The 19,772-nt window shown below is 28.7% G+C and overlaps 5 protein-coding genes across 8 annotated transcripts in view; 1 reads left to right on the forward strand and 4 right to left on the reverse strand.

Annotated features, from left to right (window-relative positions):
• Positions 1 to 19,772, forward strand: part of LOC145944907 (venom acid phosphatase Acph-1-like) — a 48,760-nt gene that overhangs the window by 25,154 nt on the left and 3,834 nt on the right. The gene's annotated exons all lie outside the window — the stretch shown is intronic.
• On the reverse strand, positions 380 to 3,665 carry LOC145944296 (venom acid phosphatase Acph-1-like). The gene is made up of 6 exons (XM_083052557.1): positions 2,931 to 3,665; positions 2,672 to 2,779; positions 2,052 to 2,320; positions 1,503 to 1,786; positions 1,200 to 1,405; positions 380 to 1,116 (listed from the first exon to the last, which is right to left on the reverse strand). The coding sequence occupies exons 1-6, from the start codon at positions 3,036 to 3,038 to the stop codon at positions 868 to 870; spliced, it is 1,224 nt and encodes a 407-aa protein (XP_082908683.1). The 5' UTR covers positions 3,039 to 3,665; the 3' UTR covers positions 380 to 867.
• Positions 4,210 to 7,344, reverse strand: LOC145944440 (venom acid phosphatase Acph-1-like). The gene is made up of 6 exons (XM_083052762.1): positions 7,099 to 7,344; positions 6,840 to 6,947; positions 5,842 to 6,110; positions 5,299 to 5,582; positions 4,980 to 5,185; positions 4,210 to 4,896 (listed from the first exon to the last, which is right to left on the reverse strand). Exons 1-6 carry the CDS (start codon positions 7,201 to 7,203, stop codon positions 4,666 to 4,668), a joined length of 1,203 nt encoding a protein of 400 aa, XP_082908888.1. The 5' UTR covers positions 7,204 to 7,344; the 3' UTR covers positions 4,210 to 4,665.
• On the reverse strand, positions 7,501 to 11,377 carry LOC145944439 (venom acid phosphatase Acph-1-like). 2 transcript variants are annotated; one of them, XM_083052761.1, is made up of 6 exons: positions 10,537 to 11,377; positions 10,285 to 10,381; positions 9,677 to 9,938; positions 9,122 to 9,405; positions 8,811 to 9,016; positions 7,501 to 8,727 (listed from the first exon to the last, which is right to left on the reverse strand). In XM_083052761.1, the coding sequence occupies exons 1-6, from the start codon at positions 10,639 to 10,641 to the stop codon at positions 8,497 to 8,499; spliced, it is 1,185 nt and encodes a 394-aa protein (XP_082908887.1). In that variant the 5' UTR covers positions 10,642 to 11,377; the 3' UTR covers positions 7,501 to 8,496. The 2 variants fall into 2 exon arrangements, with proteins under 2 accessions (XP_082908887.1, XP_082908886.1); XM_083052760.1 differs by having other exon boundaries at positions 7,997 to 8,727; positions 9,677 to 9,942; positions 10,271 to 10,381.
• Acph-1 (venom acid phosphatase) lies at positions 11,547 to 15,151 on the reverse strand. The gene is made up of 7 exons (XM_083052759.1): positions 15,025 to 15,151; positions 14,461 to 14,575; positions 14,181 to 14,291; positions 13,607 to 13,872; positions 13,020 to 13,303; positions 12,207 to 12,412; positions 11,547 to 12,116 (listed from the first exon to the last, which is right to left on the reverse strand). The coding sequence occupies exons 2-7, from the start codon at positions 14,566 to 14,568 to the stop codon at positions 11,880 to 11,882; spliced, it is 1,212 nt and encodes a 403-aa protein (XP_082908885.1). The 5' UTR covers positions 14,569 to 14,575; positions 15,025 to 15,151; the 3' UTR covers positions 11,547 to 11,879.

Genomic DNA, 19,772 nt, shown 5'->3' on the forward strand with positions numbered 1-19,772 from the left:
ACTGATAGAAGATAATACCTTAACTTCGTATGAAAATCCATCATAGCCTATTCGATCAGCAAATTAACTCATCTGGCAAAATATTAAATAAAACTAGATTGAATGCGTCTGCTATTTGATTACAAACTAATGATTTTGATGGAGATACCAGATTCTGGTATCAGATTCTGATTTACAGACTATGATTACGACAGATTTTTATATCAGTGCATTTTATTAAACATCAAGTTATAAACATATGATAAGTACACCATTTTAAATCCTAAACGATTTCTTTACACTTTATAATTTGTTTATTCTAATTAGATAATAATACTTGGATATAAAAAAGAGAATATTATATAAATTGAATTATTAATTTTAATTTTAATTTTTTTATAATTTTTATTATATTTAAACATTCGTTTTCACTAAAAAAAAATCAGTATAAAGGTAACAAATCGTATTTCTTTAAAGTATACTGTTTATTTTATAATAGTTACGACACTTCGCTTTTTTCATCTGACAAAATGAATAAGTTCATTATCTATTCATGTACATTCACACACACACACACGCACACACAAAAGTTTCTCATAACTTATTGTTAGAAAAACGAATTTTTTCATCAGTATTTTCTAATTCCCCTCTTTATTGAAACATTTATATATAATTTAATAATTGTCGATTGTTTATGTATATGTATGCGAATGTTTAAAAAATATAATAAAAAATATGAATTCAATAAATAAACATGAAAAAAAAACAGCTTCGTAGAAAACAATCTGATCGCAATGTTTATGATGTAATGCAACTAATTTAGTTAATATTATTTGTCACACTTTCATCACGTGCCTAAGCAGCTTAGAAAGATGTATGCGTTATTGCCTATGCGGTTTTATCTATTGCGGATGTCTTAATTAAATTGTACACGCTTTTCTGCAAATCAACAGGATCTTTTATGTGGCCAAAATCAGGCCTCTGTCTTTTGTCGCAAATCATCTTATTGTCTAATGCTAATGGAATCAGATCTTTATCTTTAATTAAATCTAAGAACTTGTCGAAAGGACAGAGAACATCGTAACCTGGGATTTGAAGTTCCTCGACGATCGGCGGAATGCCTCGATAGTACAACATCTGAGAATTCATTGCGCGATTAAATTTGCAATACATTTCTCCTCATTATTGAATAATGCAATTATTTATTGATACACTCTCACCTTGACATAATACTCTTGATTGATCTCTTGTAATTCCATAATAATTGCGCTGGAATATTCGGGTACATGCGGCTGGTACACATCGAAAACTTGCAACAAATTCGCAATGTTACCATCGTGACCACTGTATAAATAGATTTTTGTATCTGGCGGATTCGGATTTTTTGCGGCTATCATATTGTCTGACATCGCGCGAATCATCGAGCCTGAAAAAAAAAAACTCCCTTTTATAAGTATATATTGCGAAAAAGACCTATAAATATAACTATAGAGAAAGAATTTCTGTATATATCTCCCTCTTACCAGTGTAGAGTCTTCTTATTAAAGGAGTAAAATTGATAATATTATATCCGAGTATAATTCCATCGAACAGAGGACCGTCAGGAAAGTAATCGTAAGCCCATTTGGGAAGCGTCAGATTCATGAACGATTCCAATACAAAAGTATGATATAAATAAAACAAATCCACAGACGTTTCGATATTCTTACCAGTTAACTCTGTCAAGTTATTCATTGTGTTCTTCAATTGGGACAATCTCTTTTTTATTTCAGGCAAATTCGATATGCGATTGAATTCGTCAAGAAATCTAAAGAAGATTTTAGGTATAGATCTTTTTCCCTTTTTCATTAACCTTTGAGCTTGAAGAAATATTTACCTTTATCTTTGCATTTATATCCAAAATATCCAAAATTGTTTTCTTTTTAAAAGATTTTTTTATTTATTTTTTAAATATTATATTTTACTTGTATTTATGGTTTTTCTTCAGAAATATATATATCAAAAAATCTAGGTACTTTCATTCAAACAATTTTGTTTGCTAGTTTTCTCATTAGCTCATTAGTCAAACTTACTGTGGACACTCGTTACCAAAGAAGAAATTGTCGACGACACGTGGCACATAGGTCGCCGGAATCGGTTGCCAGTTTAAATGAGCGTTCCATCGTTGACGAATATCCGTAGGCGGAAACAAGGCAGCTAGAACAAGTTGCAGGGACATCTTCGTTCTTTCAGTATCCGAACTGTGAGCCACGACGAGCTTCGGCAGATACAGATCGCCCAGAAAGTCTTTATATCTGCTGCGCAAGGCTTGTCCCAATTCATATTCGCGTTTCTTGCCTTGCTGTAAAATTTTCAAAAATAATTGTGAGAATAGATTAATTAATTTTGAATCGTATTAATATTAAAACGTATTTATTTTAATATACGCAATCAATATATTTTGCATTAAAAAATGGATAAATTTTCTTTCATTGCGAAGAAGGAGAAATATTCTAACGTTATAATTTCCAAAAATTGTGAAACAAGATTTTCTTATTGTTAAAGATTTTGTAAATTTTAATTCTCGATTTTTGAAACGTGAAAATTCAATTTTTCAGATATAGCTTTTAATATTTCCGTTAAATTATTCTTTTGAACTTTATCACTTTTTTCAGAAAATATCAGTGATATAAAATAACATTACATTACATACATTGGTCAATTGACCGTGGCCTGTTGGAAAGAATGAGTAATTTACATATGGATCGTTCGGAAACATTTCGTGTCTATTTTCGGGTGTCCGATCGCCGTGCCTAAATATCTAAATAAAAGTTGAAAAACATTATTTTTAATTATTATCGATTGCAAATTTAAATAGTTCGGGAAGCAGAATTTGTTAAATTTTATATAGAGTGCTAAATGATATGTTGTCTTAAATTAAACAAAAATTAACAATAATGTTTGTCACTTACCACGTTAACCACTTTCAGCTCAGACTGTATACTTACGATTAGCATTATGTTTAGACTTGTGACTATAAAAAGCGACAAATAATTATTGAGAATGCTGAACGACATCATGTTACTGATACCTAATCTGTAAATGTAATGCTACTAGATTTTTAGTGAATTCTCCCATTCGAGAATGATAATTGTCGTGATAAAACTGATAAAATGTCTTTCGTATAAACAGCTTTAAAAGTGCACATAAAAATTATATTCCTTGTTGTGTGCCTCGGGTAAGGCACAGGGGTCGCGTCGAATTTGAGATTGGGATTTCTGGATGTCAGGGTTGTCCGGTCCGGGATCTTATATTTTATAAATAAACTGTAGATCTTCGTAGAAATATACTTGATTTTTATTTAACTGTTTACACTTTTATTTAACTCTTATCTCAATTAGAGTACTTGCGCTCGCGTCGTATCCTTGAATGGTTTAAGATCGTTCCGCGACGTTCGTATAGCTTAGAACGTTCGGCGTGTCGCGTATGTTATAATCTTAGCGACGGCGTTACACTTAATTCGGTTCTTAATTTGCGACTCCCGCGAGCACGTCTATTGTTCGGTTTTATAGCCGGATTTTGGAGTCTTTTGATCGGAGGGGGTGCCTGGTAACAGGCCCTCTTGGTCAAAGTCCCGGGTGGGACTAATATGTTGTAAGAAATAAAAAGCCTTATTCGAATTAAGAAGCACTAGTAATAACTGTGTGGAAACGTCTTACATTTATACATATATATATATATATATATATATATATATATATATATGTTAATTAATTGTTAATGAGACTTCACATGTTCGAACTAGTCTACTTTATATGAAACATTTTGACAAAAGGTCTTTGGCTTAATGCGCTTATAGTAAGTAATACCTTAGCTTCGTATTCATTGCCTACATTCAATCAGCAATTTAACTAATCTGATAAAATATTAAATAAAGCTATATCTTTGCTATTTAATTATAAATTATAAATGATTCTGATGTAGATATCAGATTTTGATTTGTGGATTCAGATCACGACAAATTCTTGTATCAGTGCATTATTCGAGCATCAAATTATAAATATATGAATATATAAATACACAAATATAAATTATAAAAGAATTCTTTATACATTGTAATTTTTTTTATTTATGATCTATTTATTTAATAATATTTGGATATAAAAAAGAGAATGTTATATGAATGATATATTAATTTCTATTTTTATTTTTTATAATATTTATCCTTTTCACACATTTATTTCCTTTTAAAAAAAATCAATATTATAGCAACAAATTGTAATTCTTTAACGTACATACTACTGTATATTTATTTTATAATACTTGTGACACTACGCTCTTTTCATCTGAAAAAAATTAATAAGTATATACATATATATTTACACATATATACACACACAAAGACAAAGAGATTTTAATGACTTAAAAATGAATTTTTTCGTCAGTATTTCGCTATTTACTGGAACATTTAAATATAACTTAATAATTGTCAATTGTTCATGTATACGTATACGAATGTTTAATATGACAATTGAATAAATAAACATGAAAAAGAGAACAGCTTCGTAGAAAACAATTTGATCGCGATGTTCATAATATAATACAACTAATGTAATTAATTTTATTTGTGATACTTTCATCTCGTGCCTGAGCATCTTAGCAAGCTGTATACGTTATTGCTTATGCGTTTTTATCTATAAGATGTTCTTAATTAAGACGTACAAATGTCTTAATTAAATTGTACAGGCTTTTTTGGAAATCGGCAGGGTATTTTATGTGGGCAAAATCAGGTGTCTGCCTTTTATCACAAATCATCTCATCGTCGGATGGAATCAGATCTTTAATTAAATCCAAGTACTTGTCAAAAGGACAGAGAACATCGTATCCTGGGATTTGAAGTTCCTCGAAAATCGGCGGAATGCCTCGATAATACAGCAGCTGAGAATTTATTGCACGATTAAATTTGCAATACATTTTTCCTCATTTTTGAATAATGCAATTATTTATTGATACACTCTCACCTTGACATAATACTCTTGATTGATCTTTTGCAATTCCATAATAATTGCGCTGGAATACTCGGGTACATGCGGCTCGTACAAATCGAAAGCTAGCAACAAATTCGCAATATTAATTTCGTGTCCACTGTATAAATAAATTTTTGTATTCGTTTGGTTCGAATTTTTTGCGGCTATCATATTGTTCATTATCGCGCGTATCAACGGGCCTGAAACAGAAAGAAAGCCCTCTTACAAATATATATGTCGCGCGAGAAATCTACAATTACATCTATCCTCTCAAGAAAAATTTTTGCTGCATATATCTCTCTCTCTCTCTTACCAATAAAGAGTCTTCTTATTAAAGGAGTAGAATTCACAATATTATATAAGAGCTCAATTCCATCGAACAGTGGACCGTCAGGAAAGTAGTCGTAAGCCCATTTGGGAATAGTCAGATTCAGGAACGACTCCGATGCGAAAGTATGATATAAATAACACAAATCCAATAATGTTTCAATATTCGTACCGGTTAGCTCTGTCAATTTGCTCATTATGTCCTTAAAACGGGACATTTTCTTTTTCATTTCGGGTAAATTCAGTATACGATCGTACTCGTCGAGGTATCTAATAAAAATTTTAGATGTAAATCTTTTTCCCTTTTCACATATATCTTAATTAGAAATAAAGAAATATTTATCTTCTTCTTAGCAATTATAATATCCAAAAAAATTGTTTTCTTTTTTTATTTATTTTCTAAATATTGTATTTTACCTATATTTATTTTTTTTTTTCAAAAATACATATATCAAAGAATTTAAGTACTTTTATTTAAACAATTATTTTTGCTTTTTTATTTATGTCCGATGACATTAATCGAACTTACTGTGGACATTCGATACCCACGAAGAAATTGTCGACGACACGTGGTACATACGTCGTCGGGATCGGTTGCCAGTTTAAATCAGCGTTCCATCGTTGATGAGTATCTGTAGGCGGAAACAAAGCAGCTAAAACGAGTTGCAGAGACATCTTCGATCTATCAGTATCCGAACTGTGGGCCACGACGAGCTTCGGCAGATACAGATCGCCCAGAAAGTCTTTATATCTGCTGCGCAAGGCTTGTCCCAATTCATATTCGCGTTTCTTACCTTGCTGTAAAAATTGCGAAAATATTTTAGAAAATGGATTAATTAATTTTAAATCGTATTAATATTAAAACGTATCTACTTTAACATGAAATCAATATATTTTGAATTAAAAAAATGCACAGAAATTTTTTTCTTTGCGAAAAAGAAGAAATGTAAAACTAACTTTATAATAATAATTAACAGTATAAATGAGCAAAGGAACCAACGCCGTTAGTAAAGCGCAAAAAATAAGTTTATTAAATCTCAATTACATTAATAACATCGCGAACGTTTCTGTCCTTATTAGGACTCTCTTCAGCGCGTAACTATCATCAATAATATTTAATTACATAGAAAATTAAAACGTTAGTCAATTAGTTAAAAACGATGTTCTGCAAAGTAATGTCAAAGTCATCAATCCATCGAGTTTTTTTGTTGCTAAGCTGTTAATGTAATTGAGATTTAATAAACTTATTTTTTGCGCTTTACTAACGGCGTTGGTTCCTTTGCTCATTTATACTGTTAATTATTATTTTTAGACGGAACCTTTACTATGTATAATAATTTCTAACTTTATAAGTTTTAAAAGTTGTGAAGTGAGTTTTGTAAATTTTAATTCTCGATTTTTTAAACGTGAAAATTTAATTTTTCAGATATAGCTTTTAATATTTCCGTTAAATTATTCTTTTGAACTTTATCACTTTTTTCAAAAAATATCACAGTGATATAAAATATATAACATTACATTACATACATTGGTCAATTGACCGCGGCCTGTTGGAAAGAATGAGTAATTTACATATGGATCGTTCGGAAACATTTCGTATCTATTTTCGGGTGTCCGATCGCCGTGCCTAAATATCTAAATAAAAGTTGAATGAAAAACATTATTTTTAATTATTATCGATTGCAAATTTAAATAGTTCGGGAAGCAGAATTTGTTAAATTTTATAGTGCTAAATGATATGTTGTCTTAAATTAAAAAAAAATTAACAATAATGTTTGTCACTTACCACGTTAACTACTTTCAGCTCAGGCTGTATACTCATGATTAGCATCCTGCTTAGACCTACGACTAGAAGAAGCGACAAATACTTATCGAGAATGCAGAACGACATCACGTTACTGATACTTAATCTGAAAATGTAATGCTATTAGACTTATAGTTACTCTCTATTTAAGAATGATAAATGTCGTGAAACCGATAAAAACATTTTCATATAAAAAATTCTAAAAATGTACATAAAAATTATGTTTCTTTGTCGGAATAAACGAGCGATAGCATGATTACATAAACTATAAAATAATGCAAGATAATGATAAGAAGCAAATAAGGATATAAAGTTTAAAATTTTTTAATATGTTGTAAGAGATAAAAGCCTTATTTGAATTAAGAAACACTAGTTATTAGTAACTATGTGTGGAAACATCCTACATTTATATATACATATATACATATACATATATGTTAATTAATTGTTAACGTGACTTCACATGTTCGAACTAGTCTACTTTATATGAAACATTTTGACAAAAGGCCTTTGTCTTAATGCACTAATAAAAAGTAATAGCTTCGTATCCACTGTCTATATTGAATCAGCGAATTAACTCATCTGGTAAAATATTAAATAAAGCTATAATCGAATATCTCCACTAGTTGATTATAAAATTATAAATGATTCTGATGTAGATATCAGATTCTGATTTGCGGACTCAGATCACGACAAATTCTTGTATCAGTGCATTATTTGAGCATCAAATTATAAATATATGAATATAATACACAAATATAAATTGTAAAAGAATTTTTTATACATTGTAATTGTTTTTATTTTTGATCTATTTATTTAATAATATTTGGATATAAAAAAGAGAATGTTATATGAATTGATGTATTAATTTCTATTTTTATTTTTTATAATATTTATCCTTTTCACACATTCATTTCCATTAAAAAAAAATCAATATTATAGCAACAAATTGTAATTCTTTAACGTATACTACTGTATATTTATTTTATAATACTTATGACACTACGCTTTTTTCATCTGAAAAAAATGAATAAGTATATTTATATATATTTGCACACATATGCACACACACAAAGACAAAAAGATTTTAATAACTTAAAAACGAATTTTCTTCATCAGTATTTCCCTATTTACTGGAACATTTAAATATAATTTAATAATTGTCAATTGTTCATGTATACGTATACAAATATTTAATATGACAATTGAATAAATAAACATGAAAAAAAGAACAGCTTCGTAGAAAACAATTTGATCGCGATGTTTATAATATAATGCAACTAATTTAATTAATTTTATCTGTGATACTTTCATCTCGCGCCTGAGCATCTTAGCAAGCTGTATGCGTTATTGCTTATGTGTTTTATCTATGAGATGTTCTTAATTAAGACGTGCAAATGTCTTAATTAAATTGTACAGGCTTCTCTGGAAATCGGCAGGATATTTTATGTGGCCAAAATCAGGTGTCTGCCTTTTATCACAAATCATCTCATCGTCGGATGGAATCAGATCTTTAATTAAATCCAAGTACTTGTCAAAAGGACAGAGAACATCGTATCCTGGGATTTGAAGTTCCTCGATAGTTGGCGGAATGCCTCGATAATACAGCAGCTGAGAATTCATTGCGTGATTAAATTTGCAATACATTTTTCCTCATTTTTGAATAATGCAATTATTTATTGATACACTCTCACCTTGACATAATACTCTTGATTGATCTCTTGCAATTCCATAATAATTGCGCTGGAATACACGGGTACATGCGGCTCGTACAAATCGAAAGCTAGCAACAAATTCGCAATATTAATTTCGTGTCCACTGTATAAATAAATTTTTGTATCCGCTTGGTTCGAATTTTTTGCGGCTATCATATTGTTCATTATCGCGCGTATCAGCGGGCCTGAAACAGAAAGAAAGGCTTCTTACACATATATATCGCGCGAGAAAGATCTACAATTACACCTGTCTTATTAAGAAAAATTTTCTGCATATATCTCTCTCTTACCAATAAAGAGTCTTCTTATTAAAGGAGTAGAATTCGCAATATCATATTGGAGTACAATTCCATCGAACAGTGGACCGTCAGGAAAGTAGTCGTAAGCCCATTTGGGAATAGTCAGATTCAGGAACGACTCCGATGCGAAAGTATTATATAAATAAAACAAATCCAACAATGTTTCAATATTCTTACCGGTTAGCTCTGTCAATTTGCTCATTATGTCCTTAAATTGGCACATTTTCTTTTTCATTTCGGGTAAATTCAGTATACGATCGTACTCGTCGAGGTATCTAATAAAAATTTTAGATGTAAATCTTTTTCTTTTTTCACATATATCTTTGAAGAAATATTTATCTTCTTCTTTGCAATTATAATATCTAAAATTGTTTTTTTTTATTTTCTAAATATTGTATTTTATCTGTATTTTCTAAATATTGTATTTTACCTATATATATTTATTTTTTCTTCAAAAATACATATATCAAAGAATTTAAGTATTTTTATTTAAACAATTATTTTTGGTTTGTTTTATTTATGCCCGATGACATTAATCGAACTTACTGTGGACATTCGCTACCCAAGAAGAAATTATCGACGACACGTGACACATACGTCGTCGGAATCGGTTGCCAGTTTAAATCAGCGTTCCGTTGATGAGTATCCGTAGGCGGAAACAAAGCAGCTAGAACGAGTTGCAGGGACATTTTCGTTCTATCAGTATCCGAACTGCGAGCCACGATGAGCTTCGGCAGATACAGATCGCCCAGGAAGTCTTTATATCTGCTGCGCAAGGCTTGTCCCAATTCATATTCGCGTTTCTTGCCTTGCTGTGAAAATTGCGAAAATATTTTAGAAAATAGATTAATTAATTTTAAATCGAATTAATATTAAAACATATTTACTTTAACATGAAATCAATATATTTTGAATTTAAAAAATGGATAGAAATTTTTTTTCTTTGCAAAAAAGGCAAAATATAAAACTAATTTTATAATTTTCAAAAATTGTAAAGTAAGTTTTGTAAATTTTAATTCTCAATTTTTTAAACGTGAATATTCAATTTTTCAGATATATTTCTGTTAAATTATTCTTTTGAACTTTATCACTTTTTTCAGAAAATATCACAGTGATATAAAATAACATTACATTACATACATTGGTCAATTTACCGTAGCCTGTTGGAAAGAATGAGTAATTTAGATATGGATCGTTCGGAAACATTTCGTGTCTGCTTTTATCGGGAGTCCGATCGCCGTGTCTAAATACCTAAATAGAAGTTGAATGAAAATCATTATTTTTAAAAATTTCCGATTGCACATTCAAATAATTCATCGAGAAATAATTTGTTAAATTTTATATAGAGTGCTAAATGATATTGTTTTAAATTAAAAAAGAAATTAACAATAATGTTTGTCACTTACCACGTTAACCAATTTCAGCTCAGACTGTTTACTCGCGATTAGCATCGTGTTTAGACCTACGACTAGAAGAAGCGACAAATACTTATCGAGAATGCAGAAGGACATTATGTTACTGATACCTAATCTGAAAATGTAATGCTATTAGACTATAGTTACTTCTTATTTAAGAATGATCAATGTCGTGAAACCGAAAACTTTTTCATATAAAAAACTCTAAAAATGTACATAAAAATTATGTTTCTTTATTCGGAGTAAACGAGCGATAGCATGATTACATAAACTATAAAATGAATGCAAGATAATGATAAGAAGCAAATAAGGATATAGAGTTTAAAACTTATTTAATATGCTGTATAAGAGATAAAAAGCCTTATTTGAATTAAGAAGCATTAGTAACTGTGTGGAAACGTCCTACATTTACATATATACGTATATATAATTAAGTTAATCAAATATATAATTTTCAACGAGATCGCTCACATGCTCGAGCTGGCCTTTTCTTTATGAAACTTTTTATAAAAGACTTTTCTCTTAATACGTTAATTGAAAGCAATATCTTAACTTCGATGGATGCTAATTGTAAACATTTTCCGGGAATCAATGATTGAAATAAAATATATCTTTGAATTTTTTATAATAATATTAATTAGATTGTACACCAAAATATGATGGATCTGTGAAAGATATTTCTTATATTTCTTCACATTCAGAATATTTCACTTGAATTGCCGCGAATTAATTGCAAGCAATATAAAAATGGTTCAAAAATTATTTATATTTATTAATTACAGAAATTGCGATGGAAATATGAAAAATAATAATGTTTAAATATAACAAAGAGAATGTTATGTAAATTAAATTATTAGTCTATTTTTATTTTTTTATAATAATTTAATTTTCAAATATTCAATTTAAAAAATTGTATTAAAGCGATGAATAGTTCTTTAAAGTATTTATATATATATTTGTTTTATATAATACTATAACACTCTTCGCTCTCTTTATCTGAATAAAATAAACTCTGAATAAAATATTCGCATATATTTACACACACAGACACACACAGATAAAAGGACAAAATAATTCTCATAACTTATGTAGAAAAACGAATTTCCATCAGTTTCTTTTAATTCGCCTCTTTACTGGATTTAAATATAATAATTTAATGATTGTTGAGTTTATGTCTATGTTTACGAGTTTAATATGACAATTAAATAAATAAACATGAAAAAAAACAGCATCAATTTGATGTTCATGATATAATGCAATTAATTTAATTTAATTTTATGTTTGCAATACTTTCATCTCTCTCCTGAGCATCTTAGCGGTTTACGAGTTATTGCCTATGCATTTCTATCTATTGCTGCTGTTTTAATTAAATTATACATCACTTTCTGTAAACCGGCAGGATATTCTACGTTGGCAAAATCTGGTGTCTGCCTTTTGTCGCAAATCATCTCGTCGTCGGAAGGAATCAAATCTTCAATTAGATCCAAGTACTTTTCAAAAGGACAGAGCACATCGCAACCTGGGATTTGAAGTTCTTTGATGGTCGGCGGAATGCCTCTATAATACAGCAGCTGCAAAAATTCGCGTAATATAAATAATTAAATTTGCATTACGTCTCCTCATTATTGAATAATGCAATTGATTATTAATGACACACTCACCTTGACATAATACTCTTGATTGATCTCTTGCAATTCCATAATAATTGCGCTGGAATACTCGGGTACATGCGGCTCGTACACGCCGAGAGCTTGTAACAAACTGGCAATGTTGGTCTCGTGACCGCTGTATAAATAAATCTTTGTGTCTGGCGAATTGGCATTTTGCGCGGCTATCATATTGTCTGTCATGTCACGGATGATCGGACCTGAATCAAAGAATATGTGTAAATATAAGGACGACGTTATAGTAATAGAAAATTTGGAATATATATACACACAACTAAATTTTACTTAAACTGCTAAACCTTTCATTATCAAATTAAAATAAATTTTATTTCTGTAAATTCTTAATAAATAATAATATTTTTTTATTTTTAAATTACAACTACATATAATTATTTTTTAAAAATTGTTCTTTATATATATAAATAATTATGCGCTACTTTGATATATTAATATGTTATTAATAGTTAATAAGATAAAATGTTATTAAGAGCGAAAGGTCTCGGGTTCGATTCCCGATTCAGCGACTTTCGGATCTATATTTTTCTCGCCTATAATTCTGTAGGGGGGTTAGAGGAGATCCTTGGAATTAAAAATCTCGAATTGAGATTGTTCCTTAATAAAGTCTTGGCGGTATACCAAGCAAAATGTGTGCCCGTGCACAATTAGTTAATTCCAACGAAAAATTAATTTTCGTTGGAATCGACGCACCGACATCCGCGTACGGCTCGAATAGCCTATCTATTACCGATTTATAATTAATATATTACTAAACTAAAAAGAAATTATGCTAAAAATTATGTAACTTACCAGCAAATAATCTTCTTAATAAAGGAGTGAAATTAGTAATATCGTATGTGGCCACGATTGCGTCAAATAATGGGCCATAAGGGAAATAATCATATACCCATTCAGGAAGCGGCAACCCTAAAGAAGACTCCGCTACAAAAGTATGATAAAGAAAATACAAATCGAAGAGCGTCTTCATTTTCTTGCCAGTTAACTTCGTCAAATTGCTCATTAAACCTCTGAATTGGTATATCTTTGCTTGCACTTCAGGTAAATTCAGTACTCGATCGTACTCGTTGAGATATCTGAAAACAAATCAAAATATCGATTTCTTGCTAGCTGCTATGAATGTTCAAGCTAAAGCATAAAGATGTATTTTTCCTATTTTTCACATTTTCAACGTTTATATAAATATTAAATTCTTTTTTTTATTTAAAAGAAATAGTCTCATAAGTTTTATTTATTTATATTGATCAAAAAATTTTGAAACTCAATTTTACAAGAATTATATATTTTTTTAAATATTATCTGTATTCTTTCCGGTATTGAAAAAAATAAAAATTCTTATTTGTCGCCTTTTTTGTTCATTTGCTGTTTGTTATATTTACTGCGGACACTCGTCGGTCAGGATAATATTGTCATCGACACGTGGCATGTACGATGTTGGTATCGGTTGCCAATTTAAACGAGAATTCCATCGTTGAACACTTGTTGGTGGGAACAAGCCAGCAAGAACAAGTTGCAAGGATACTTTTGTTCTCTCGAAATCCGAGCTGCGAGCTACGACGAGTTTTGGCCTGTATGAACTGCCCAGGAAATTATTATACCTAAAGCGTAAGATTTTCCCCAACTTATACTCGCGTCTCTTGCCCTCCTGCACGAAGAAAGTTTACATATATTCAATTAATTATTTGTCAAATTTCGTTAAAGCGTCTTTAATTAATCTTAAAATTAGAAAGAATTTATATAACTGTTTAATGAAAATTTATAAAGTCTTAATTCTCGTGTAAAAGAGATTTTAGCTTTACAAGCTTCTCTCTCTCTCTCTCTCTCTCTCTCATTTACTTATCATAGATGAAGTTTTGAAACCTCACAAAAATTAAAAATTATCTTAACTCATTTTTAATTCATATTCTTCACATAACTCTTTTATTTGAATTCTTAATGTTACGTTACACTTACTAAAGTCAACTGTCCAAGACCTGTTGGATAAAAAGAGTAATTTATATATGGATCTTTCGGAAACATTTCACGACCGTTATTATCAGGTGTCCGATCGCCGTGTCTAAATACCTGTAAAAATTAATAAATAAAAATAATTATTGAGACCATAATTATATGACCACATAAGAGAGAAATAATCGAAAAAATAATTTGACTTCTGTTTTATATAAAATGCTTAATTTTGCTTTGTTAAATTGTAACGATATTAACGGCAATATATTTATAATTATATACTTACCACATTTACTAATTTTAGCTCAGGCTGCACACTTGCGATCAGAACCGCATTTAAAGCGATGACTAAAGCAATCGACAGGTGATTGACGAAAACACGACACCAAATCATGTTGCATCTAATTCGAGAATGTAATATCATTAGACTTAAATCTACTTTTCAGTCAAAATGATTTTGCAATAGATTAATAAAGATGTATCTCTCTTAATGTAAAAGCTATTTAAAAAGTATTTTATGCAATACTTTTTCATATATGCATAGAAATTTACCAATATCTACAAATATTTATAAATATGATAAATTATAATTCAATTTGGCATATATTTGTCTAGATATATATATATATATATATATATATATATATATATATATATTCGTCTAAATATGTGTTACATAATAAAGTAAAATGCAAATATCTTAATTTAATGCCATCTTCAACAATAAGAAAGATATAGCATTTGTATTTATTATAATTAATAATGTAATTAAGAATCGGTATTCTATTATGCAAATCACTGCGATTCTATCGAAACATGTGTATTTCGAAAATTATAAAACTTGACATACGTATTTATGATGTTGGTCTTCGGAAGTCAACGATCGGATTAAGATTTTCAGCGTTTATTGAATCCAAATCGATTGTATTATCTGAACAGGAGAAAATTTATCAAACTACCGATTGCAAGGATTAATTGAAAACTGACTCCTTTCGTACGACACACAAGGCTTTTAAGATGCAGGATCATACCCCACCATATCGTACTTCCTGTTTAAACCTCAGACGTCATGACATCGCGGGCTTTTGTCGATAAGCAGAAGATTTTTATTTATAGAATAATTTCTTTCCAAAGTTATAATATAAAAAAATATGTTTTAAATAATAAAATTTATCTCACATAAAAACGTTTATTTATATTATTTATATTATTTATATTATTTATATTGCGCACGAGAAATAAAGCAATCTAAAAGAATCTATGAGAAATCGCAGGATTTCCCAAAGAGAGAATATCCCGAAGCGTCATAAATTAATTAACTCCGAGGAAAATTACGTTAAAAATCTGCGGAAGAGTCGTCATTGTATCACACGGAAATTTCACGAATGTTTCGAGAAAAAATGCTGAGTAAATGGAATGTTCGTCAAACTTTATTATAGTTATTATTTTGCTCGTGTATCATTGCGTCACAATATCAGTCTTAAAATATCGCGGATTACATATCTGTTAAAATAAGAATAAAAAACGGCGGATTATCATAATTAAATAAAATGCAATTTGATAGTTTAAATATAAGTCAAAGTTTTTTATTATAAGTCTATTAATAATTAATTAATCATAAAATGATTATACAACAAATTAATTATACAACAGAAATATAAACGTTCAATCCGTTCGTTTTAGACGCCATTTTGACAAATAATTATTGCACAGAGAAAATTGTGTTGCTACTTGGACTATTCAAATATATTTAATTGTAACTAACTCTCTATATTTACATTTAAATTATATTCTCATACATAAAGTAAATTAAATTGAATGGAATAGTGAGATAAATTTTGTTATAAATTATTGAATAAATTATTGAATAAATAAAAATAATAGAAACAAATAATATAATGTCATTTTTTATGTCTGGGAAAGATTATTCAAACAAACAATATTATATAACGCATGAAGCGTGTATTACATAGCAAAGGCGTCACATAGCATTTATATCATTTTCTTGAGATTCTCTCTTGCTTATATATGAAGAATAATGTAACGATGTTATATAAATGTAATCATACAATAACATTTGTGTTTATATTGACTATAATTTGTTCATGTTTTGACGGATATTCACTATTCTCAGGACACTCGCGAAATTTCCGCGTAATACGACTCTTCCATAAGTCTTAATGCAAAGTTTTTTTAAAATAGCAATTAATTCGTACTGTTCCGGGCTATTTTCACTGTATAGTAGCACAGATGACAATATTAAGACAACGTTGAAAAATATTTGTAGATTATGTCATATACACACATTTAGTAATTAACTATTATTTATTTACTATTATTATTTAATTAATTAAAATATAGTATAAATTAACATTAAATAAATCGATAACATATGTATATCTCGAGTAAACTTATAAATAAGGCATGCACAATTGCTGATTGCACAAATATTCGTGAAGCAATAATCACGAAGAAAAAAATGAATAGATATTAAGAAAAAAGTTTCGAGCATTAAAGAATAAAAATGATATAATGCCGCTTAGAGCTATGTAAAATCAAATTGAATTTTTATTGCCGTGTCATAACATATAATTTTTTGCTAATTTAGTAGACAAAAATCTATCAGGTGTGAATGAAAATCAAACTGTAGTGTATATACGGTCGTGTCATAAAAATAATTACGCATTGATACAATTCTCTCATTCTCAAACATTTCATGTATTGAGAATATCTGCGATATATTCTGAAAACCTGCACGATGCGGTTTACAAAGTATTTGGCATACATATTTCCGCTAAACTAGGCCGCAAACGCGATAAGGAATAATTTTTAGATAATATGCAGTCGTATGGATATGCAAACATGATCATAATGAAGACAATTGCCTCGTTTGGCCATGAATATAATGATCATTCAATTGCTTTTCCTTGTCTATTCGAAAATAAAATCATATTATCCATATAATAGCGCGATCGTTTGCAAGAATATTAAATTATTATACGAAGAGATAATACAGTAGAGTTAAAGTAATCTGCTGCTTATTTTGAAAATTAATATAGAATATAATTGTAGGAAAAAATCTATAATTTTTTATAATTTGTTTTTATAATTTTCGAATTCTATATTTGCAACTTATTTATATCGACAGAAAGACTGATTATTTTTAAAAGAGACTGATTTTTAAATTATCTCAAAATTATTTCGCGAAATCATTATATCAGAATTTAAAACATTTAAAAGATAAATAATTGACAGATAAATAATTTTCACAAACGTTTCAATCAATTATTATTAATTTGTAATATGTAATTGCTATTTAAAAAGTCATATTATTTTGCCTAATTATTTCAGATACTGTCTGAACGTAAAATGAATTAACAATTAAAATATAATTAATTTTTATAAAAATATATTAAGATAATTCAATAAAAATTATTTTTCCACGACATTTATTTTTACAATGGTACATGATCTTACTATATCTTCGTAAATACGAAAACAATCCGCAGACGACAATCAGAACTTAAAAGATATAGATAAGTTCGCATTCACGTGATTTGCCATATAAATCACGTGCATCAAACCATGCAATTTGATTAAGTTGATGACTTTAATTCTTTAATAGAAACCCGAAGAACCCCAGCTCAGAATTACATGTGAATATTGACGACCATAAACAGCTTTTTATCTTAGCGATATTGTCGTTCAATATTTGCATATCTGTTATACACACAAAGTTAATTTTTTCAAAAAAAAAAAAATTCTATTTTAATATCTTTGCCGACCTGTTTTTAATATTAATTAATCTACCATTCATATCGCAACAGTGATAATAATTGTCATACACAATTGGCATAATTGATGATACGTTAAAATTAGTTTTACAATATATTTTAAATGATATATACGAACAATTATACGAATATTTCATGAAACTCTGTGTATATAAAGAAAATTTAAAAAAATTTATTTTATTTCCATTTCAGATTGTAGATTTTTTAGATAACTTAGATCTAATTATTTTCTCATCAAAGACATATTGAGATATAAATAGTCTTTATATTACAAGCAATTAAATATGAATGACTTTCGGTGAAATACATATTCTTCGTAATGAAAATAGAAGCCTTCGTTAAGCATGAAGCAAAGATTATTTATTGAATCACGCAAATCGGGGATGCCCGGTAGAGTGATTGACTCGTGAATCTAAAATGCTTTTCTCATTATCGTTCTGACGATAATATCGTTTAAACAGCTGGTTATTACGTGTGACGTGACATTGCACAATATTTATGGCCTAATGTTGAAATTGAAATAATTATGTAATATGTTTTAATATTTATTGTTCGCTGTACAATACTTAATGTCTCATAGTCTTTCTTATAATTACAATCACACTCAACTATGATTAATGAGAAGAATTAATTTCCGATGTTATACATCCCGATATATCATTGATAATGTAAATTTTATTATCCGCAGATACTATACTACCATGTGTTTATCGGATAAAAATCATAATTAAGTTGAAAGGCGAACAAAACAATTCATGTTTGCATTTTCCTGTTCAATGTACTCTAAGATAAAAATCGATTTAATTTTACGGATTAATTTTAAATGATGCATTTGATTTAAATAAATTAAAATAACGTTGTTACTATTTTTTAATGAATGCAATTCGAAGGAATGAAAGTGGTTTTGCGAGATTTTATTGACTACAATAGAATGCAATCGCGACAGCATTATCGCGCGCGTGTAAAGCGTTTAATATTCTTCTGAAGTATGTAAATTATTTTCGCCTTGACTGCGACTTTCGTAAGACATCACTATAGCGTAGTATAATACTATCGTCATATCCTACTATAATTAATGCGCAATCGTCATCGTTAATTCCGCTTTTTTTACGCTTATTATACAGTGATTTAATCGCGTATGCGTTACACGTGTTACGACGTAACATCAATACAGATAAAACGATGATATATCTATCACATATATGAATTATGTGAGCAAATATCATTATATACAAATATCGATTATATCATTAAGTGCCGTGACATTATCTATAATTATTCAATTATAATTAATAATAATTTAACTTAATGCTGCAATATAATAATTAAATATTTGATTTTTAATTAACTAATATATATAATAAATAATTTATAAATGTATAAATGATGTTTTTTTAACGATAAATAAATTGAGAAAAACATTGAACTTTTTATTAATTTTTTGCAAATATCTTATGTATTTAATTAACGGGAATTAAGCTCTTACGTATTTGTTCTGCACTTGTCAGGATGTTAATAATTATCAAGATCATAAGCAAAGAGCATGATTTTTATCAAAATTGCAAAGATTGCAACAACTTTGCATTTTTTGCAAATATATACATATATATATACATATATACACGTATAATATGCAAATTTATTTTGTAACTATACATTTGATATCTAAAAATTTATAACTCTAATCCATATGTAGTTTCGTATTTATTTAATATTTGATTTTTATTACAACTATTAACAAGAAATTTTCGTGACGCATTTTGTGATTATGCTTCTTACAGTATATTATCGAATCATTATTTAC

This window comes from Prenolepis imparis, unplaced genomic scaffold (genome assembly GCF_030444845.1).
Source record: "Prenolepis imparis isolate NDT839.2.m4 unplaced genomic scaffold, iyPreImpa1.0 SCAF_13, whole genome shotgun sequence".
Taxonomy (NCBI): Eukaryota; Metazoa; Arthropoda; class Insecta; order Hymenoptera; family Formicidae; genus Prenolepis; species Prenolepis imparis.